The 21,961-nt window shown below is 48.3% G+C and overlaps 8 protein-coding genes across 8 annotated transcripts; 4 read left to right on the top strand and 4 right to left on the bottom strand.

Annotated features, from left to right (window-relative positions):
• Positions 1 to 1,294: 1,294 nt before the first annotated feature.
• LCP9604111_5790 (Zn(II)2Cys6 transcription factor domain-containing protein) lies at positions 1,295 to 2,618 on the top strand (the record flags this gene model as incomplete). Its single annotated transcript, XM_039073639.1, has 2 exons — positions 1,295 to 2,078; positions 2,197 to 2,618. The coding sequence occupies 2 exons, from the start codon at positions 1,295 to 1,297 to the stop codon at positions 2,616 to 2,618; spliced, it is 1,206 nt and encodes a 401-aa protein (XP_038928301.1).
• Positions 2,619 to 2,923: 305 nt separating this feature from the next.
• On the bottom strand, positions 2,924 to 10,362 carry LCP9604111_5789 (type I polyketide synthase; the record flags this gene model as incomplete). Its single annotated transcript, XM_039073637.1, has 7 exons — positions 2,924 to 4,639; positions 4,699 to 8,786; positions 8,843 to 9,258; positions 9,322 to 9,630; positions 9,698 to 9,781; positions 9,842 to 10,232; positions 10,290 to 10,362. 7 exons carry the CDS (start codon positions 10,360 to 10,362, stop codon positions 2,924 to 2,926), a joined length of 7,077 nt encoding a protein of 2,358 aa, XP_038928300.1.
• A 533-nt stretch (positions 10,363 to 10,895) lies between these two features.
• On the top strand, positions 10,896 to 12,187 carry LCP9604111_5788 (uncharacterized protein; the record flags this gene model as incomplete). The annotated part of the gene is made up of 9 exons (XM_039073636.1): positions 10,896 to 10,939; positions 10,993 to 11,045; positions 11,098 to 11,266; positions 11,327 to 11,334; positions 11,384 to 11,533; positions 11,617 to 11,689; positions 11,742 to 11,878; positions 11,938 to 12,074; positions 12,140 to 12,187. The coding sequence occupies 9 exons, from the start codon at positions 10,896 to 10,898 to the stop codon at positions 12,185 to 12,187; spliced, it is 819 nt and encodes a 272-aa protein (XP_038928299.1).
• Positions 12,188 to 12,973: 786 nt separating this feature from the next.
• On the bottom strand, positions 12,974 to 13,687 carry LCP9604111_5787 (cupin domain-containing protein; the record flags this gene model as incomplete). Its single annotated transcript, XM_039073635.1, has 3 exons — positions 12,974 to 13,137; positions 13,198 to 13,369; positions 13,451 to 13,687. 3 exons carry the CDS (start codon positions 13,685 to 13,687, stop codon positions 12,974 to 12,976), a joined length of 573 nt encoding a protein of 190 aa, XP_038928298.1.
• Positions 13,688 to 14,168: 481 nt separating this feature from the next.
• Positions 14,169 to 15,312, bottom strand: LCP9604111_5786 (uncharacterized protein; the record flags this gene model as incomplete). Its single annotated transcript, XM_039073634.1, has 3 exons — positions 14,169 to 14,298; positions 14,373 to 14,660; positions 14,729 to 15,312. The coding sequence occupies 3 exons, from the start codon at positions 15,310 to 15,312 to the stop codon at positions 14,169 to 14,171; spliced, it is 1,002 nt and encodes a 333-aa protein (XP_038928297.1).
• Positions 15,313 to 15,697: 385 nt separating this feature from the next.
• LCP9604111_5785 (cytochrome P450) lies at positions 15,698 to 17,469 on the top strand (the record flags this gene model as incomplete). Its single annotated transcript, XM_039073633.1, has 4 exons — positions 15,698 to 15,744; positions 15,927 to 16,309; positions 16,363 to 16,935; positions 17,000 to 17,469. 4 exons carry the CDS (start codon positions 15,698 to 15,700, stop codon positions 17,467 to 17,469), a joined length of 1,473 nt encoding a protein of 490 aa, XP_038928296.1.
• A 557-nt stretch (positions 17,470 to 18,026) lies between these two features.
• LCP9604111_5784 (SDR family NAD(P)-dependent oxidoreductase) lies at positions 18,027 to 18,963 on the bottom strand (the record flags this gene model as incomplete). Its single annotated transcript, XM_039073632.1, has 3 exons — positions 18,027 to 18,286; positions 18,344 to 18,871; positions 18,921 to 18,963. 3 exons carry the CDS (start codon positions 18,961 to 18,963, stop codon positions 18,027 to 18,029), a joined length of 831 nt encoding a protein of 276 aa, XP_038928295.1.
• Positions 18,964 to 20,113: 1,150 nt separating this feature from the next.
• Positions 20,114 to 21,910, top strand: LCP9604111_5783 (FAD-binding oxidoreductase; the record flags this gene model as incomplete). Its single annotated transcript, XM_039073631.1, has 5 exons — positions 20,114 to 20,398; positions 20,448 to 20,661; positions 20,738 to 21,138; positions 21,203 to 21,579; positions 21,658 to 21,910. 5 exons carry the CDS (start codon positions 20,114 to 20,116, stop codon positions 21,908 to 21,910), a joined length of 1,530 nt encoding a protein of 509 aa, XP_038928294.1.
• Between the last annotated feature and the right edge of the window lie 51 nt (positions 21,911 to 21,961).

The following is a 21,961-nucleotide window of genomic DNA, read 5'->3' as shown; positions in this document are numbered from 1 at the left end:
AGGGGTCGCTGTGAAGCCAATAAGCCAACAAGAGGGCTTTGCGCAGCATTAGAAGTTAGAATCAGAAGAGCGTGGTCCTCGTCATTTCGGATCGATGAGCCATCGGAGGACAGGTGGGGAGGTAGGAGGGACTCTTCCCGGGCAAGATCACTCGTACAATCCCGTCACGTTATTCGTTGTATACAGTCCTAGGTCGAAATAATTTCTTGTCGGAGACCTGGGGGTATGAGAGTGTTATGAAATGCACGGACCTGCGCTTTGGATGAGGTGTTGATTGAATATAATTCCGCAGTCTCCACTGCCAACTTTGATTCCGCATGGTATAGTTTACATATACAACATATTTACAACTAGAAAAAGCTTGTCAATCAGTCATCAGTGGTGCAGTCTCCTGAAATTAGAAATTCAGAGATCTCCAGCGATGTAGCCATCGCAGGCAAAGATTGCGAGGGCCTGGGGCAGACTAGCGCCCGAAATCTTCAGTTGTACATATATCGCTATCACTTGTGTGACTGATGAGATCTTCATTGCATTCTTAGTGCCCCACTAGGGTACTGGACACGTTCGAAATGCATCAAGCTTTCCCAAAACTCCATGTAAGCACTTGCTCGGTATCGGCATCAAAAAAGCCGATCTACCTTATCGTGGCAAGATCGCCGCTAATTATATTACCATAAGATTGTCCGTACTTAGCTCGGAAGCATCTATAGAGTCTTGTGAGACCACTTCAGGCCATTCCCATAGTCTAGTGGAAATCGATTCACAAAGAGGGGAAGAAGCATAGAGCATTGATAAGAGAACAGTGAAGCAAATCCAACTGTGACGTGACAAAACCGGCAGAAATCTTTCTCAATATTAGCTGTGGTCTATACGGAGTACTCCGTACGAAGACAGAAAAATAATTTTCAATATAGAAAGTAGGGGGCCTGACAGGTAGGCATCAGAAGCACCATCCTGAGGCTATGCTCGCGTAAAGAATCCTTCACAGTGATGTACATCGTATAGAAACTTGCGATAATCCCTGTCGCAAAGTTGTGATTGGGCAGATGGCCTTTTCCAGTGATGGGGGCCGTGACGGGAATATTGGCGCGGAAAAAAACACTGGAGTACCATAAGCACTTGCGACGATCCATGTAAGAAGGAAATATGCTAATGCACATAATCCGTTTCCATGGAGGAGCAAGAAGGGGCGGTACTTGATTGAGAATCCGAGGATGTTTAATTGGGGCGTGTCGCAAATGTCATATAAACTAGAGGCTCATCGTTTGTTCTGCTATTGAATTGACACCCAAGTATGAAAGCCAGTAAACTCACCAGACCGGATGGCAAAGTAGCCCGGCTGCGAGCATCCTGTGATGCTTGCAACGAATCCAAAGTCCGATGCAGTCAAGCCAAGCCAACTTGCGCCCGCTGCGAGAAGCAGAACATCACTTGCGCATATGGATTATCCCGCCGCAGTCACAAAGATGCCCCACGAATTGGAACTCAACCTACGACAGTACCAGAATCCTCCGAATCGACCGGCGATGCGTCCTCGCAATCAGCCGTGTGTCCCCCTTCTCCTTGCCGGGCAATAGACAACGCAACACAATCTACCTCCGAGACGTCTGATGGAATATGCAACAAGGACACCTTTGATATGATGGCTGACAGCCTGTCTTCCTTCCGACCAAATATGGGACTGTATAATCCACAAGTATTCGACGCGATCGACAACACATTGGATCTACATACGGGATTCCACCAAGTGGAAGACATGCTGGATGGCTACGACTTCCTCGACCAATGCCTCAGCCTACCTGCACCCGGGCATACAGCAAATGAGGATCCAAACACCGAACTAGAAGCTACAAGTTCCCAAAGGAACAATCATCACCACTCAACCACTGAGAGTCCTAGCCATCATAAGTGTAGCTGCACATCCCATCTGATGAAACAATTGGTATCTTTACCGCTTGCTTTTGAGAATCAGGCAACCTTATCATTTGATGTGCAGCTCTCAGAACTGAAACTAGCAGTCAACGTGGCAAAAGCCTGTATGGGTTGCAGTTGCACCTTGCATGATGATATGGCGATGTGTAAGATCCCAACACGTTCCACCCAAGTCACATCGTCACGACGTTGTTCATAGCAGAGAACAATAGACCGGAACTCTTACAAAGCACCATACTGACAAATCGGTCTATACCTTTCTAGTGATGATCAGCATTCTTATCGGGCGAGTCATTCAAGGATTCGAGAAAACCCTGTCAATAATTCAGCCCATGGCAAATACAGAAACTTTGAACGCGTCGAGCGGCCCGGGCAGGCCCGGGCACGCACCTACACTGTCGTGGGGGACGCTTCAGATCGAGGCAGACGAAGAAGACGAGCTGAAGCAGCATATGTGGCTGCTACAGTTCAAGAAATTTCGACCGGTTTTAAACCAGTTCAATACATATATCGGCCGATTGGGAGGTACTTATGGCTTTGGTGATTCTGCTCAGGTTAAAGCCTACCAGTGCATACATATGTGGTTGGCACAAAAGATGGATAACGTGAATCATCAGTATAAGGCCCAAGAAAAGTGTGAGGGGCAACTTGATAGGTTAGATACTGTCAATCAGGCAGCGCGATAGAGCCGGAGAAAGTGAGATGAAGGGAAGAAGCCTGGTAGTCAGATGGACACAAGAGACTGGACCTATGTTCATATTAGAGGATTCACATAAAATGACTATAGACGCGTACATGAAGATGGCGATTTTCTTGCGGGCAGGTTTAGTATAAAGCAGGGGCTTCTATGGTGCATTGATGGCTCATGGATAGATCCTCGGTATAGAATCAATTTGTGTTGTTATGATGTATGGCATGCGTGAAAATCTAACTGACTACTCTTTCAAATCCGAAAGTAACCCTAGCCCCCATGCCCCTGCGTATGCTCTCATTATTTTCCCACTTCCAAGCTGGTCATCGCCAGGTCCCTAAGTGACTCGAGCGTGCAGGACGAGCCGAGCAACATGACCAACGGCACATCGGTTGTCAAGCTCTGGTAGAACCATGTTCGGAATTCAGCCCCAATCATACTGTCCATGCCGTATTGCAGCAAAGGCTTCTTGACATCCACAACCTCGTACTTCAAAAGGACGAGGTTGCCAAATCGCCGGCGGATGTGATCCAGCACAGCCTCGTCGAGGGTGTGACCTGATTGCATCAGGGTCGTAACCTCAGCAGGTAGGCTTCCGTTCTGCGCTTGCGATGACTCATCCGAGCCACCGTCCAAGGCGCTGGCTAAAAGATTGGCGCGTGGATCGTCCAAAGCTGGATGGGACCCTTCGAAGCCTCTCTTGCGCAATTCCTTTAGTCCGAAGGCTTCTAGACCCGTCAGAAGATGGGAAGCGGCTAATTCATCGTGTGCGTGCGATATTCCCATTGTAGCGCTGGATGACAAGGCAAGATCAATGAGCTGGAGGAGCTCGTCGGCATCAATGGCCTGAATCCCTTTGCGTAAAAGGAGGGCCTCAATTTCGGGATTATCATGTAGATAGCCGACTTCTGAGATCATACCCAAGCCAACCGCAACGGCCGGATATCCTTGGTTGCGCAGGAAGCGAGAGAACTGGTCAAGGAAATGGTTTGCGGCACAGTAGTTAGACTCGGTCGCAGTACCGACGCTGCCAGAGACGGAGGAAGTCATCAGGAAGAAATCAAGATGAGAGCCCCGTCCGTGCATCTGCAGGCTGTTGTACAAATTCCAAGATCCTTGTACTTTGGGGTCGATGCCAGTATGCCAGTATTCGTTGGGCATGACAGAGAAAATTGCTTCATTCAGACCCATGGCCGCCTGCACAACTCCGCCAATCTCACCCATGGCGGCAGCCGCAGTGATAACGGCTTCGACATCAGACGCCTCGCAAACGTCACCTCTGACTACCTCGCATCTGGCACCTGATGCTTCGAGGTCTTGGACCAGGTGGCGTGCAGCTGCCTTGTCAATACCGGATCGACCTAGGAAGGTAAATTTCCGGGCACCTCGGTTGACCATCCAACGCGAAAGAGTGCGCCCCAGACCGCCCAAGCAGCCTACCATCACATAGCTCTTCTCACTGTCAAATTGCGTGGTGTGCCTCAGGGGTTGGATTGGGATGGTGGACTCAGCCCGTTCAAGATTAATGGCCACCTTGCCGATTCTGCTGCGCGATGAGAAGTAACGGAATGCCTGCTCAGTCTCACCGATATCAAAAATATTCAGCGGCTCGAACGCGGTGATGGTTCCCTGCCGGTAGAGTTTCATGGCCTGGGAAAGAAGGTCATTCCATAGAGAGTGAAGCTGCTCACTATCGGTGTGGTAGAGATGGCTGAGATCGAAGGCTGTGAAAGTGGTACTTTGTAGGAATTGGTCCATTTCTAGACGGCCAGCGGTGGTAAGGTCCATCTTGCCAATCTCCACAAAACGACCAAACGCTGCACAGCACCTCCACGTCGCGTGTAGCTGATCGCCTGTCAGAGAGTTGAGAATGACGTCTACGCCGCGCCCAGACGTAGCACTGAAGATACCCTCGAGGAAAGAAGTATCGCGAGAGCTGAAGATGTTGGATGCTTTGACGCCAAGTTTATCCACCAAGAACTTTTTCTTCTCATCTGAAGAGACAGTGGTGAACACCTTCACAATGGTTTTGTTAGCATGCATTCCATAAATTGAACGGTTTCAATTCGACTTACCTCCGCTCCTGCATGTAGAGCTAATTGGATTGCCGCGATGCCAACTCCGCCGGCTCCGGAATGAATCAAGACCGTCTCCCCAGCCTGGATATGGGCCCGGTAGTGCAAGGCATAGATGGCGGTGGCGTAGACTATAGGTAACGTAGCGCTAATGTCAAAGCTCTCCGCATCGGTAAGCTTGTGGCATGCCCACTGAGGAAGGGTTTGATATGTTTGGAAATGGCTTGGTGCCATGGCAACGACACGATCTCCGGGAGCGAAATCTGTCACAAGAGACCCTACTTGTTCGACTGTGCCAGCGCATTCCAACTGACAGGTGGCGTCGGGCGTGTCGACTCGTCCAACCAAGACATAATAGTCTTTCGCATTGAGACCGACCGACGCGACCCGGATGCGCAAATCGGTCGGGCCAATCGTTTGTGGAGCTTTCAGCTGCTGGAAATAAATAGTGTCCAGCTGCCCAGCTTGCTCGATGGCGAGTCTCACGTCTTTGGCATCGTGTAAGCTAGACTCGGTCGTCTCAAGTCCCTGCTTGTTGCGGAAGAGGGTATTAATGCTGTCATCGGGTGTGAACCGCGAGACGTGGACCACCCCCTTGCGCTGCGCAAATTCTAGGTCTGGCTTCTTACCAGGCTGGGTGAGAAGAGATACCAGACGCTTCGCAGTCATATGGATTTGAGTTTCAGGCTCGTCAATATCATAGGTGTAGAGCTTAAGCGAGGGTTGTTCTAGCATCAATGCTCGGGCCAGGCCAGATACAAGAGCAAAGTCCGGCCTGTCACCATGCATAATATTACCATTGGTAACCCACACCAATAATGTTGCGTTGTCTGTCATGACCTTGACGCGGGCCATCTCATCGTCAGAGATGACGGATAGAAGAGGAGACTTTATCTCACAGAGGTTGAAAATTGTTGTCCCGCTCGAGACATGTGCGGGTGTGAGCTCATTTAGCCGGACGCGCATCACCCATTGTCCTTGGATGGGTTTCAGGGTATCCGCCAGTGCAGATCCGAGCGCAGTTTTCTCACGCTCAACGATGAGGAATTTGTGCCTTTGCAGTGAAACTTGTTGCAATTCCTGCGGCTTGCGCGCAACGATAAGTGTTGTACCATCCTCGGAAAGGCGGACGGGAAGACAATCGAGACCACGCGAGGCAAATGAATTGCTTGTCAATCCGGGGCATAAGGCCAAAATGGATGCGTCGTCGGCCATCAAGCCGCCAAAGGTATCCACGGCCCGGTCGATATGTTCGTTCATCGCCGGAAGTAGGATGAGGTCATACTCATGGTCCAGTTCAGTGGGACTGGAGCAGCGCTCTCCAGTCTCAAGGTTTAAGAGACCTCCCAAGATAGTGCCATCATCAGAAACTGATGCTGTGCTATATGCGGACAGGCGCTTGAAGCTCCCCTGTGCGGATAGAAGTCCCAATACAGCCAGGGTGATGTCTTGCACATCATTTCCAATTTCCAAAATACGGAGGCGGGGATTTTTGTGCGCCAAAAGGTCCAGCATAGCGCCCATCTTGAGGAGCGGGCCGGACACCGGTGAATGGGCCTCATCAGCAAACTTCTGGACATGGTGCTGCGCATCATCCATGGCCATGAGCCCCAGTCCATAAATGTCAGGCTTCCAAAGTACCCGAAGAACTGGATGGCGCTTATCTTCTATGTCTGCTTGACTGGTGGATTGGTACGGGGAGAGTCGAATATCATCGAATTGAGCCACAATTTGTCCATCGCTGTCAATCATTTCTATACCAGCATGAGTGTATCCGAATCCAATCCGTTTGACGACTGCATGCATTTGGCAAGTCTGATTGGAGGAAGTAGAAGTGTGGACGATTGCCGATGGCAGCCTCGTGGGTATCTGGGCACGTAACTCCTTAGGTTTGCCATTGGTGGCTGCAACCACAGCTAGTTGGATCATGCCGTCCAAAGCGATTGGGTGCACTGGATATACCGAAATGGAATCGCCACTTGTCTTCAATAGAGGCGCTGTAGCACTAGCGAACGACTCCGATTTCATACGCGGGGTATAAAATTCGGAGATGGTTTGGAAGGTTGGGCCATAGTTCAACCCCTGCCTGATGAATTTTTCGTACCAAGTCCGCTTGGCTGTGGATTCAAGCGCTCCGCTTGGTGGCTTATATTTTGACTGCAGAGCCGCGTTGCGTGGGTGAATAGCGATCGATCCAGATGCATGCTGTACCGCAGATCCATTGTGGTAGCTTGATATAGCAAAGTCCCACCAGGTGGCTGATGTGGCTGCATTGGTAATGACAGACTTGTGCAGAGAAGTGAAGATCTCCGCGCTGGTCGAGAATTCTGTGTTCAAGGTCAACGCGTTCGTGATGTTGACGTTGGAGAATTGAAATGTAGGGTCCGTGCGCGCCGCGTCGGTGGCCTGCATAACAGCCTCCATCGCCATCGCCAAATACCCTGCACCAGGGAAAACGACCGTATCACCAAGCTTATGGTCCTTAAGCCAGGAGACATCATCCACCTTGAGGATATTGCGGAAGATCTTGTCGCGGGCATTTCCACCGGTGAGTAGGCTACCCAGGAGTTCATGATGCGGATACTTGCGCTGCCTGTATTCAACACTGGCGCGGCATTCGTTCCAGAGGATGTTCTCGTAGTTGAAGCGATACGGTGGAAGATCTGTGACCACGCGGTACATAGAGCGCACAGACTTCAACCCTGTCTGGAGGCCATTGACCTTTGACCAATTGATCTCATACCCTTTGAGCCACAGGTTTCCAGCAAAGCTCAGGATGCTTTCCATCGAGTCCACATTACGCTTGATTGGGGCAGCATATTTGAGTTCTGCGCCGGCTTTTGCCAAGGTTTGCTTGATCGGCAGTTCCAGTGAAGAGTGAGGGCCAAGCTCGATAAAACAGTGCTCCGTGAGTTCATGAATGCGTTCAATCGCATGAGCAAACCGCACCTGGCTTTCTAGGTTGCTTCTCCAGTAACTTGCTGTGAATCCAGATGACTTGAGCTCACCAGTCACCGAAGACATCACAGAGGCACCCTGGGGCTGTCGAATCGAGGGACCCAAACTAGGGAGGGCCCGTTCCAACAGGGCCTGGTACTCTTCTCCAATGGATACCATGTGGTGGGAGTGATACGCCTGCCCGCCTGTCTTCAGCTTGCGCGCGAAAATATTCCTCTGTTGCAAAGTCGCCAAGAAGATGTCCAATGCATTCTCATCGCCTGAGACGGTGACCCCCTCCGGAGAGTTGACGCAAGCCACTCGGATCTGGTCATCCAGTCCTGCTTTCGCAATTTCGTCCGTGGTGGAGCTTTCAGACAAGCCGATAGCCATCATAGCACCGACACGAGTAGATTTTGAGACGCAGTATCCACGATAGTAGGCAATTACGATTGCCTCGGCTGCAGAGACATGACCTGCGGCGAAGGCAGCTGCGATTTCACCCGAAGAGTGGCCGACTGTCATCGTAGGGGCAATTTCCCAAGAAGACAGAAGTCGAATGAGGGCAACTTGTATCGCAGTACAGCATGGTTGAGATCGCTGTGGTAGATGGATGAGGCTTGGGTTATCAACATCCAAGATCGCCTCCATCAGTGACCAACTGGGGGGCCCTGGGAGGCTCTTGAGGACTGAGTCCATCTCCGTGATGGTATCCCGGAAAAGAGAAAATTCCGAGAGGAGCTCACGACACATGCCGGGCCACTGAGACCCCTGTCCGGTGAAAACAAACGCAAATGGAGTAGATGCAACACCTGTGACTGGGCTGGCTGATGTTACCCAGGTGCGTGTCTGGAAACTATGAGAGCTTTCCTGTGACCGCGGAGCAAGTAAAAACCCTCTCTCGGCAAAGTGAGTTCGCCTGGAGCCCAATGTATACGCAAGGTCTGCAATATCTGTGTCACCAAATTCATATCGTGCAAAGTCCGCTACGCGGGCTTCGAGGGAGGCGGTTGAGGCAGCGGATAGAGGTAGGATCACTGTGGACTGGGTGATGGGCAGTTGTCTGAGCTGCCGAGATGAACTCAAAGTCTTGGTAGGCTGCTCTAGGATAACATGACAGTTCGCACCGCCGTAACCAAAAGAGTTAATACCTTGAGTGATGAATTAGCTGATTGGTCTTCTTGTCTGTCGAACACGCCGTACTAACCAACACGCCGCACTCGAGACGAGTGGTTTGGCCAATTCGTCAACTCAGTTGGAATTTTGATATTCCTGTCCTCAACCTTCAACTTTGGATTGATGTTTTTTAAGCCATGAGTGGGTGGAATTTGGCCGCGTTCAAGGGCAAGGGTAGACTTGATCACGCTTGAAATTCCGCTCGCTGCTTCAGAATGTCCGACATTACTTTTCACCGACCCGATCATGAGGGGGTTATTTGGCGTGCGTTGAAACACCCGCGATAATGCCTCAACCTCGATGGCATCGCCGACTTTGGTCCCGGTGCCATGACACTCGACAAACGTAATGTCGTCCGGAACGATTCCACCCTTGGCCATGGCCTTTTGGATTACCGCCTCCTGACCATCGGCGCTGGGTAAACTGATTCCAGATGTCTTGCCATTCCTGGATACAATCGCATTTCAGCACAAAGCCAGGAGTTGGGGAGAAAAAAAAAGCTTCACTTACGCGTTGACCGCTGACCCACGTATCAGACTCCGGATTGGGTCACCATCTCGCAGGGCATCTTCGAGCCTCTTGACATACAAGGCCCCAATGCCATCCGCACGACCATAGCCGTCGGCAGAAGTGTCAAATGTGTGGCACGCTGATGTTCCGGAGAGGACCCCAGCTTTCATTGTAGCAATATGTTGCTCGGCGGACTGAATCAGGTTCGCGCCGGCAACAATGGCGGCGTCACATTCGCGATTCTGCAGGGCTGTACATGCCATGTGAAGACAGTAGAGTGATGAGGAGCAGGCTGTGTCAAGAAGAAGACTGAACAGAAGCGACCAAAGGTGAGAAATCATAAATTCCAGTGGATATGTTGCAATTTACGACTTACCTAGGTCCTAGAAGATTGAAGACATGGCTGATGCGGTTTGCCAAGATTGTAGTGCCTAGACCCGTTCCAGAGTAACGGCTCAGACTACACTAGTTAGCTATGAGACCTAACAACGGACCCATGAAAAGGACAATATGTACTTACTAGTCAGGGTCTTTCAGCTGCATCACCATGTAGTCAACAGTGAAATTTCCCACATAACATCCTGTATTTGACCCAGATGCTTGATCCAGAGGTATTCCTGCATTTTCCATGCATTCGTATACAACTTCAAGCATCTTTCGTTGTTGAGGGTCCATATACTTCGCTTCGAGGTTGTTGATCCCAAAGAAACTGTTCTCAAACTCTCGCACGTCATCATCAAGAAAATAACCGCCTTCTGTGATCATACTTCCGGGGCGATCCATGCCCTGGGGGTGATAGAAGCCGTCGACATTGAAACGCGATTTGGGGACCTTGCATTGGGCCGATCTACCATTGGAAATCAGATCCCAAAATTCACGAGGGCTTGAAACTTCCCCTGGTAGGCGACAGGCTGATGGGAGATAAATATTATTACAATTCACAAAGACAATCAAGAAGCATGCCTTACCAATTCCGCAGATGGCAATGGCCTCACCAAGGCCTTCATCCGCAGGTGATGAATCTAGTAAAATAGGCGACATGATGAGGTTCACGCGGGGCAAATAAATTTGAGCAGCCAATATTGTTTCGAAAAAGAAGTAATAGTTCCTATTTGGAACTTATTGAGCGTCTCTTGATCATATACATATGTATATGTTTACCTTGAGGCTAAGACCCGCCATATCTGGTCTCATTGTGCTCATTGAAAGCGATCGCCGACAAAACACCTGCATTTACAGATATCGGAATTCTCTGGAATTGCATGATGAGCCCGGTAAACTTGGGGTTACCGTGTATTTTGCCGAGAAATATGAAGTTTTCGGCCATCTGGGAATCGAAGAACGGGCTTCGCGGCTCGGGCACATGCAGTCACCGACGAGTCTCTACGCCGGACATTCAATCTCCGGAGTAGCCCAATCGCATTTTCTTGGGGAAATTTTGCTCTGGCTATAGATTCTAGATAACAAGGGGCCAGTTACTCTGCTTGTTGAGAGATTTCTATTCCCGTGATCTTGACAGTGCATCAGAACTAGCGACCTTTCCAGCCACTAGAATAGGATTTTATTCTTCAGATATGATTACCAAGGCACATACTCGTCCTTCGGTCCTGATAACTGGGTAAAAGCAGACTGGATCCTGTTTACAGGTTGAAATGCTCATGATGGAGGTAGTTGCGGCGAGGGGGGAATCGGACATGCTTTGGCACTTGACTTCAAGAATCAAGGTATGTTACATAGAAAATTTGTATTAACAAGTTCTGATCGTTCAATGTTTAGGATACGTGGTCTTCACCACTCTTCTCGCCCATGAGCCACGGGACCATTTGACCGATCTCGGAATACACTCGTTCACTGCGGATGTTACGAAGGACAGTGACATTGAGCAGTTGAAGGAGGCCATTTCAAGCTTGACAGAAGGCAGTCTGAGTGTGCTTGTTAATAATGCGTAAGTAATATATGTCTATTTTTCGTTGGCTGATCTAACGATGGCTTCAAACTTGGATAGAGGGATATGTGAGTGACGAAGAGCCAAAAGAGGTGATAAATGGGCTAAACCAAGCAGGCTATACGATGACCGCAATCGATACAGATGTGAAAGAGGTAGAGAAGATGTTTGGTGTCAATGTTTTCGGACCGATGCGAATGGTCCACATCTTCCACCCTCTACTTATCAAAGCCAGGGGGAAGATTGTCAACATTGGCAGCGTGGGCGGTATTGTTCCTTATGTTTATGGATGCAAGTTGACTTTTGATCGCCTGAACTGTGCTCGAGATAGGAGCTGACCGACTTTGAAGCTAGCTACAATGCAACAAAGGCCGCTCTCCACCACTGGGGCAACACCTTAAGAGTCGAGATGAAGCCGCTCGGGTAAGCCTCTCTACTAGAAGATAGTCACCCGCGCTGACTTCAATAAATGAAGTGTTGAAGTGGTCAATGTTATCTCCGGAGAAGTGGGCACGAACATTTTGAAACGGGATCACAATCGCAAACTACCAGAGGACTCGTTTTACCGCCCGCTCGAGAAAGAGTTCATGAATCATGTCACAAGAACACCTCGTGAGCATTTATCTATTTAGCTTTGTGAGTGAATTGCATAGTACTAACGCTTGATACAGGCACGACTACACCGGCGGAGTATTCCCGGTCCGTCGTCATTGAAGTGATGAAGCAACACTCGACTGCTTGGTTCTGGACAGGAGCCAGCTCGGGGATTGTAAGATTTGGCGAGCAGTTCTTTCCTCGTACGCTTTGGGTAAACTCTCTATAATTCCGTTTGGCTGAACACCAGCGGTACAATGGCTAACATCCTGTCTCTAGGACTGGATATTCACTCGACAATTCAACTTGAACAAGCTCCGAATGTGAGAATTGAGCCAAGTGACTACATCATAGAAAGCGCACACTTAAACTAGCTTCATAGAAATCTTTCGAGATCTACGAAATTCACCTAGAAAAGATTCATCCCATCACACTGGTAATAGTCTAGTTGTATAAATTTGATTGCTGAATGAACCGTTCCACATTCGGAAATTTGATTCAAAAAGAACAGCGATAAGGCTAGACATTTACTTAACTCATGCCTTGGTATTTCCTCATTTGGCAATTATCTCACGTTCATATCGTCACTAGCATCTCAATCAGTGCAGATCCATGTGATACCCAAATTTTGAAGTTATCATAAGTGTCACGAGGATAAAAAACCTGTGATGAGAGATATGATTTAACTAGGAAACTAAAGATAGAAAGGAAGAAGAAAGAAATGGAATGATACCTAGATGGCATTATAATCTAGATTGACCAATCATATCAACAAAAACCATCGTCAATGCAAACAAAATAAACACCACGAGCTTGTTGCTCGTGACATACCGGTTTTATGATATATCCAGTCTTGCAGACCATTGCTTTCATCCAGCTAGGTAATTTGGCATATGTAACGCTTTATTAGAGGTATTTAAGGGAACTTATGAAAGTGGTAAAGAATATGTATTTGAGAAATGAAAAGGTCATTAGAAAGGTTATTGAACGATATATTGTTCTTCTGTGTACTGAAAAGGTAAGCCGATATAGGACTATAAAATGATTTCCCTTCGCTCTAGCAAGTATGGATTTTACATGACTGCTGCAGAAAGATGGCTTCACTTGCGGTGATCACTGCTTCACATCCGCGTAGTCCTTTTCCAAAATCCCCAAGTGCTCAGTAATCTCTTCCCCATTCACCTTCGTCGGAGTCACATCGAGCAGGACAAATAACATGCGTCCCGGTCGGTTTTCGTCTAAGTTCTTCCACATATGCATACAGCCTCGGTTCACACCTAATTGGGTCAGCCACAAAATACTATTGGAATTTATCGAAAGCGTAAGCAAAGACTTACTCATATCACCAGGCAACATCAACTTCTTCTCGCCACTGTCAAGTGTGAGCTCAAAAGCTCCCTCCACCACGATGCCGTAATCAATTGATAAGGCACGGTGAATGGGCGATTCCACGCCTGGGCCAAAGTCAATCAAACGAACAACACTTCCGTTTGAGACATGAATGGGGGGCTAAGAGGGACAAAGCCAAGTGTTAGCAGACGCGATCCATAATCAGACAAATAGGTTGATTTGCCCAGCAAACCTTCGTACCTCATTGTCGCGTGCATAAACCAGGTCATTATCATCATTCATGTCCACTGGATTCCCAGAGGTGCTGTAAATGATGTTTGCGACCGCCAGCCCATCCACCATGATCCGGTGGTGGTCTCCATCATCGTCAACAGCAAATACGCCTTTGCCTTCCTTGTTGTGGGTTGTAATGAACCTGCGCGCATGGCGAAGGCCTTCGGCCGGAAACTTGGTAATAGGTCCCTTAGGAGCGGACATGGCAATTTTCCCAAAGTAAAGTAGTAAGATATCTTGTCTTTCGTTATGAAAGGCTGGAGATAATTGCCACGAAAAAGAAATATCTTCTCTATGTATAACAAACCTGAGAGCGTCTCTGCTCATGGGAATTGTCGGAACACCGACGTATATCGAATACCATACGCCCTCCTGTCTTCAAATCACCGGTAATTATCAATATAGGAAGTCTATTACTAGCGCAGATATCGGAAAACTCGGGCAAGTTATCAAACCCCGTGATGAATTGGCCCTTTCCGAGTCATCATTAGCAGGAGCTTCGGGAATACCTAGGTGCGAGATCGGGAATTCAGAAGGTGTGGCATTTTGAAAAAATATACCGAATGCCAACCTACAGAATCAAGCAATCTAGTAATTCCAGGATATACATGATTAGGAGGGGTTCATCATCATCATATACTAAAAAAAGGACTTCAAGTTAAAAATCTGGATCAAGTACATTACATTATGGTACAGGACTGAGGAGTAGACCAATTCCAGGTCGCTTCTGCTCTAAAATTTCCATCAGTTCTTCCCATAGCTTCTCCATCGCCAATATGCCTTCTTGACTTCTTACGAATGGAGACAATGCTGATCTGATGATAAAAGGCATGGGTCAGCCACGGCTTGAAAATTGTATGAAGAGAGATATTCTCGGAAGGGTTCATACTCATCAATATGGCCGTCATTTAGGTACTTTCCATGACTTTTGTCCCCTTGCGCAATAGCTGCGACCAATGTGCGACCTCCAACTTCTGTCGTCCGAGCGGTGGCCTTGCTCAGAAGCCAGAGCGCGAACCCTGTGATCCCGTGCACATTCTCGATGAGACCAGAAGTGCAGTAGCCAGGTGTGAATGAATTGACAATTATATTGCTGGTGCCGTTAGGAGGGTTTGAATCAAGTTGTTTTGCCATCGCCCTCGCAAGTAGTATCTCCAACAATTTGGAGATGGGATACCTGAGAATGTTACATCAGTTCTTTTCGGCCTTGTTTGCAATGTGTAAAAGACAATAGATTGAACTCACCTTTCATGCATCCTGGCTTGCTGTCGATCATTCAAAACTTGGAAGGTGTTTTGTGTTTTCCACTCTGGGAGATCATACATTACGTGCCTGTCGGATGCCACGAAACTGATGCAGGGCTGAATCACCCATGTTTTGGATGAGCGTCTGAGTGCTGGAAGAAGCAGTATAGCCAGCAAAAACGTATTAATCACGTTCACGGTCAACGTGCTTTCATGATTGTCGGCCCAAACAAAGTCATGGGTGTAGATACCTGCATTTAGCAGAACGGCGTCTATTCGACACATTTCCATTCGGGTAGCAAATTCCTGCACTGACTCTTGATTGGCCATATCCAGTTCCTCGACTTGGATGACTCCAGATCGCCCCGTCAACTGTTCGAGTGTATCCGCGGCTATCTGGCCTTTCTCAGCTGACCGTGCAGCTAATATGAGTCGACTCACATTCAATCTCAACAAATGACGGGCAGCCTCAAAACCGATGCCCCTGTTAGATCCAGTGATGATAACAGTTTGGCCTTGGAAGTCATGCGTGGGAACTGGCGGCTCGACGAAGAGCTGAGAGTAGAGGAACGAAAGCGCCGACATACTTGCGGTGGAGATTTCTGGCAGCGTAGAAGGTGATTTACCCAAGTCATCGGGGAAATTAGTCGACAGGGTTGTAATCCCAGTGGCATAAACATAGAGATCCCCGCTTCCCCGAGTGATCCTAACAGGTCGGTCATTACGCATTTGCCGAGACGCAAGAGAGAAGGGAAAACTTGGATCTATTCCCGTTCTGGTCTGTCAATGTGCCCATATCCTTCTGTAATTTGTGATTTGAAGCCGCGTTTGGAGGGGCCCACCACATGGTGCAGTAGAATCTACACAGCTATAATGAGTGATATCACTGCTGCTTTCGCATGTTTTAGCCATCAAGTGTAAACATGGCAGCAATTTTATTCTTGGGACCTTTAGTTCTCATCCTAGCCGTATGGCTATCGAGCTGGGTCTTTTCGCCAAAACAGCGCTTGCCTCCCGGTAGGAGAAAATTTGGGCTCAACCTATACTTTGAACTCTTCATTAAGATCATCTTGCAGGACCTCAGACACTCCCTTTCATTGGAAATATTCACCAATTTCCCAGGGCGGGTATCCACTTGCGGTACTTAGGACTGCTCAACCCTCACTTTCTTGCATTGTCGCTAATGAGAACTCCCACAGATTCACCGACTGGGCGAAGCAATATGGTCCCGTCTTTCCACTCAGGATTGGTTCGCATGGTCTCATGGTGGTTTTGACTTCTGCGTACCATGCAACACATCTCCTAGATAAGCGCTCAGCCAACTCGAGCAATCGGCCGCCATCCTTTGTGCTGGGCGACCTGGTCTTTGCTGGTGACCATCCTATGTTTATGGATGCGAACGAGCGGTGGAAACTCAGACGAAAGCTTTACTTTCAGCTAATGAATGAGGCGCGGTGTAACACGGAGCATATACGTCTCGTCGAGGCAGAAGCCACACATTTGCTACGCGACTTGTGCCTCGAGCCGGATTCGTTTATGCAGCATCCTGCTAGATACAGCAACAGCATTATCATGAGTTTGGGTAAGTGTAATTCTCATGGAACAAGATCAGCTGCTAATTTCGGATGATGTTAGTGTTTGGCATTCGCACACCTCACTACTCTAGCCCCCACTGCATTGAGCTGCAACGCATAGTAACAGAATTGAGCAATTTGGGCGAGATTGGTGCCAGCCCACCGGTAGATTGGCTGCCGTTTCTCAAATATCTCCCGGAGCGACTCTGGGGTGATTGGAAGACACGAGCCGCTCGACTTCGTCAACGAGTCCTGAACCTCCATTCCCCTCTTGTGGATCGGGTACTGGAACGCCGCAAGAATATTGGTACTGCTGCGACTTTCCTTGATGGAGTTCTTGATCGGCAGGAGAAGCTGCAACTCACCAGAGAAGAAATAGATATCATGTGTGGCAACTTACTCGAAGGTGGGACAGACACCATGGCTACGACAATACTCACCTTCTTTCAAGCCATGGTCACGTACCCTGAAGTTCAGGCCAGAGCTCAAAAGCAGATCGATAGTGTTCTCACCGATGGAGAGTGTCCATCCTGGAGTGACTATGATCGGCTACCCTATGTGGCGATGATTGTCAAGGAAGTCTTGCGTTGGCGACCTCCAGCTCCAGGATCATTCCCCCATACTCTAGCTCAAGGTATGCTGAAACTTACCCTATGATCGAGAATGAAACAGAGCAATACGCTCATATGTTGATATAGATGACGAATTTGAAGGGATGAAATTCCTCAAGGGGACATCCGTGGTGCTCAACGTCTGGGGTATTCACAATGATGAGTCCCGCTACCCAAGCCCCGAGACTTTCGAACCGTCTCGATTTGCCGAGCAAACCCGACTCGCTTCAGTTTATGCCAATGCTGGTGATGCACAAAAGCGTGATCATTTTGGCTATGGAGCAGGTCGACGGATCTGTCCTGGCATTCATTTGGCTGAACGCGCGCTTTTCATAGCTATGGCTAAGCTTCTATGGGGATTTACTGTTCAACAGAAGTTGGATGGTTCCGGCAATCCTATTCCTGTTGATGTCAACCCGGCCACAGCATACCGCGATGGGTTCTTAAATCAGTGTCTGCCTTTCGATATTGACATCAAGCCCCGACTGGGGAGACAAGAGATGATCATGGTCGCCGCGGCAAATGCAGAAAATGATGTTCTCGGCGCCTATGAATAGTCTTAAACTAGTTAAACCACGAATTTGAAGGAGACGACAGTTCACCCACCCTACATGCCATTTTTTTTTTACCCAACCGGTGGCCCACCCAAATCACGTGACTGGTAGCCTATCTTATCTTCACTGGTTGGGTCAACTTCTGTAATTTGGTTTTTAAACCTCACCAATACCTTAACAATACCAGCTTTCCACCAATCATTTCTCATCAATACCTCTCATCAACCACTTGAGGCGAATCAGGGAGGGATAACACCTCAATAAGACCTTGATGTAAGTAGTCAACTAGGCCTCCAGTAACTAACTAGTAATGATTTAATTAATGTGCGTAATCTCAAGACCATTAAATAATCACTGATAAGCTCACCCAAACGGTGGATATCTCACGTGATTTGGGTGGGCCACCGGTTGGGTGAACTGCCCCGGCCGCGATGCACCTTCGTTGTATAGCTTCTATAAAACTCTGAGACTAACGATATACCGTTGAGAACAGCATTTTATCAACCTAAAGATGTGGAATTGCTAGTAATGTACCCGGCTCAGAGAGATACATGATCATTTCAACAAGTTTGCACTTGCAGCGTTGTTCCACCGTCTACAACCCAACCGACACCAGTTACATAGCTCGATCTGGGGCTAGTCATAAATAAGACCACGTCTGCAATCTCTTCCGGCTCGGCAATACGTGACATGGGAATAATTGTTCGCATCATCTCAGGGAGATCCGGGTTTCCATTAATGGCTGCAGTCACCATAGGTGTATTGACCCAGCCTGGGCAAATCGCATTGACACGTATCTCATGCGGTGCTAGATCGAGGGCTGCAAAGCAAGAAAATATAAGCCTGGATTTTGGAGTTTATTCGAATTCCGACATACCGGCACTCTTGGTCAACCCCATAACAGCATGCTTCGTCGTCGTATATGGGACAATATCTGGCGTCGCGATATACGAATTGCATGATCCCACGTTCAAAATGACGCCTCGGCCAACTTGGCGTGATTTCCCCTGTTTGTTCAAGGTGCTGACACTCTGTGATTTCATAACCTTGGTCACGGACTTGATACAGTTGAGTGTTCCCAACACGTTGACCTGCCAGAAGGCGTTCATCTCAGAAACCTCCGCCTTATCGACGGGCTTGTGATGTTTGACCCCGATCCCAGCGCTGTTCACACTATAATCAATGCGGTCAAATGCCTGAACTGCTGCCGTGACCATATGGTCGACACTTTTCTCGTCGGTCACATCAACAGCCACGGGAAGTGCCCGGTAGGTGGGGCTAGTAGCTATTGATTCACTCTCTCGTGCCGTCTGGAGTGCAGCCTCGAGGTTCAAATCGGCTATAACCACACCCCGGGCGCCTTCGGCGGCATAGGCGAGGGCGACTGCTTTACCGATACCACTGCCTAGACACGTCAGAACCGGTACTACGAAAGCCTCCGAACAGCATCCTACCAGCACCAGTCACCACTGCAACCCCATTGAGTTGTAGGGCCATGTTTATTTCGCTGCGATCAAACTTTGAAAACGGCTCGAGTGAATGAATACCTTGACGCCTGGAACATGGATGAATCTCTTGTTTTATTATTGTTCTTCATCGACAAAGTAATAAAGTGTACAAGGAACACTGATTGTCAACCTTGGCGATCGCTCTGCGTGGATCGATTGAATCGCCGACGTCCCCGACGTTCCCGACATCCCCGAGATGAGATTTGGATTAGATCACAGAAGTTTCCCGATCACGGATGCCCCTGCATTAAGTCCGGTGGAATTAAACATCAGTTTCGCTTTCGTATGTCCGATCGGTAGTTGTTGCTGGCGGAACGAGCGTGACCAGCAATGGGGCCAAGAACTACGCATTGAATGAAACGGGCTCTTTGGCAGACTTCGCAACATTTTGCATAATCCAAGATTTATTTATACTACGTATCAAGCAGGCTTGTAGAACGGTCGAAAATTATATCTAGTTTTCATCGCAGAAGTAGTCTATGAGCAATTTTTTTGGGCGGTTTTCAGCTGAGCGTGTAATGATCTCCAGATATTCGTAGATGGGGAAATCACTATGGATCCCAGTTTCATATAGGTCCCATTCTCACTCTCCGATATGAATTTTACAGAACCTTGATGTGTGCCTTGCCACTCACCTTTCAGCTTTCGGGGCGCCCCCTTTTTAATGCAGTAAGATCGTCTTTCTGACTGCATAGTTCATAGCCTAAGAATACCAAGAGATCTAAGTGCATATTGCGTAAAAGCCAAGTTAGCCAGCAGAGAATTTTAGGAACAGGCAACCATTTGGTCGATCTCTGAATCACAAGTTTCCTCTTCCTTTGCTTCCTCTTGGTATGGAATGTACTTCAGCGCCATTCACTTACTCTACACCAGGGGGCAGTGCGCTAGCGCGGCTTACATCTCCTGTTGTACGTACCTCTAAGGCTGAATCACAGTACATTTTGTTGGATTTGGGGGCCAATCTACCAGTCTGAGCCTCGTTCTGTCGATGTGGAAATGAATTTCCCATGTTCCCGATCTCCGTCGGTAACTTACAGGGCAAAAAATAACATCTGGAATTTTATATAAAGGTTGATAATAGTTCACTTGAACAAGTCCAGGTTCTTCCATATCACCCATCTCACTGTATACTCAACAGGATGGTGCAAATATCGAATGTTTGGGGCTTTGGTCTCGCCATTATGGCGTCTCTGGCAGCTGCTGCACCAAAAGACTGTCCAGACGGACTCTGCCTGAGAACACGGGTCAATCTCAGTCCACTAGAAGTCAGTCAAGAACTTGGTCCGCTGATTTCCAACGCCTCAAGTATCTTCGGACCTAGCGATTCACGTTGGGCAAATGCCACGGCGAGATATCAACAGTATGCCGCGCCCAAATTTACAGTGGTGGTGCAGGTTGCTCGCGAATCTGACGTTTCAGTCATTGTACGTCTCCTTTTCCGGACCCTCAAATCCAAATCTAACGCCCGAGAAGATCAAATATGCCAATCGCAACAGTCTTCCATTCTACGCAGTTAATCGGGGCCATGGTCTTCCTATTTCCCAGGCCAAATTCAGTGGCTTGGAGATCGATATGCAACTTCTTACTGGAATTACCATACAGTCTAACGGAAAGTCCGCTCTTTTCCAAGGAGGAACGTACGATCAACAAGTCATGAACACGCTATGGGAGGAAGGCTACGTTACAAGTAAGTAAAACTCGAACAAAAAACACCCCTACTCAAATCAACCAAGGGAATACCTAACATTGAATCTGGAACTCAGCTACTGGTAGTTGCGGTTGCGTGGGAATGCTTGGCCCAGCTCTAGGTGGCGGACATGGACGTCAGCAAGGCTTCCATGGCTTGATTAGCGACAACATTCTCAAGCTCAATGTTGTGTTGGCTGATGGAACAACTGCGACTGTTTCTAACACCTCTCATACGGATCTCTTCTGGGCAATGAAGGGTGCGGGCCATAATTTTGGAGTGGTGACAAGCTTTGAAATGAGCATCTACCCAACCGAAGTTCATTCATGGTATTACAAGAATTATGTCTTCACGCAGGACAAATTAGAGGACCTCTTCGAACAGCTAAATGTATTGCAGGGCAATGGAACCCAGCCAGTGAAGATGGCCGCTCAATATGGCATTTACATGATGGACTCTACTGTCAGTGCCACCGAGGTTAGTCTTTTCCGATAGATATCCGAGTGAAGTTTTGCTGATAATTTAATCACAAAACAAACAGGCAATCATCTGGTGGACTTTTGGCTACGCCGGCTCGCAAAGCGAGGCACAACAGTACCTGACGCCGTTTGATGACCTCAATCCACTCAGTTCTACTGACGGAAATGTTCCATTCCCTGAAGTTCCCAACGTCCAGGGGACTGGGATCAACAATGCCACTTGTGATAAGGGTCTTGAACGGATAGTCGGTCCCGCTGGGCTTCAGGTGTATAACGCCACAGCGCAACGCCAGATCTACGATCTTTTCAACAAAAACATCAAGTCCTACCCAGAACTCGCCGCTTCAGCTGTTGTGATGGAGGGCTACTCTGTGGAGGCGGTTCGAAAAGTGGACTCGGATTCATCCGCCTATCCTATGCGAGATGATTACTTGCTCATGTAAGTCTCAGCCTTTGTCCGGGTGGTTTGACAATTGCAAGCGAAAGGAAATATACTAATAGTTCTTTGCTTCTATAGGCAAACTACCGTCTCCTATTCCCCAAATTCGACACTCGATAATGTTGCCATAGATTGGGTTACCGAGAACCAAAAGTTTTGGAACGAGGGCCAGCCAACACGAAAGCCCACTGCGTACGTCAATTACGCATCTGGCAGAGAATCATTAGAAGCCATGTATGGATATGAACCTTGGCGTTTGGAGAGGCTTCGGAAACTCAAGGCCAAGTATGATCCTGAGGGCCGATTTTCCTACTACAACCCAATCGTCTGATAAACCAACTGTTCGTGGATGACACGCGCACAGTGCAAATTTGTCTCCATC

Source organism: Penicillium roqueforti, assembly GCF_015533775.1.
Source record: "Penicillium roqueforti strain LCP96 04111 chromosome Unknown scaffold_14, whole genome shotgun sequence".
In the NCBI taxonomy this organism is placed as follows: domain Eukaryota; kingdom Fungi; phylum Ascomycota; class Eurotiomycetes; order Eurotiales; family Aspergillaceae; genus Penicillium; species Penicillium roqueforti.
Note: the sequence above shows the minus strand (reverse complement) of the source record. Positions and strands in the feature narration are given on the sequence as shown.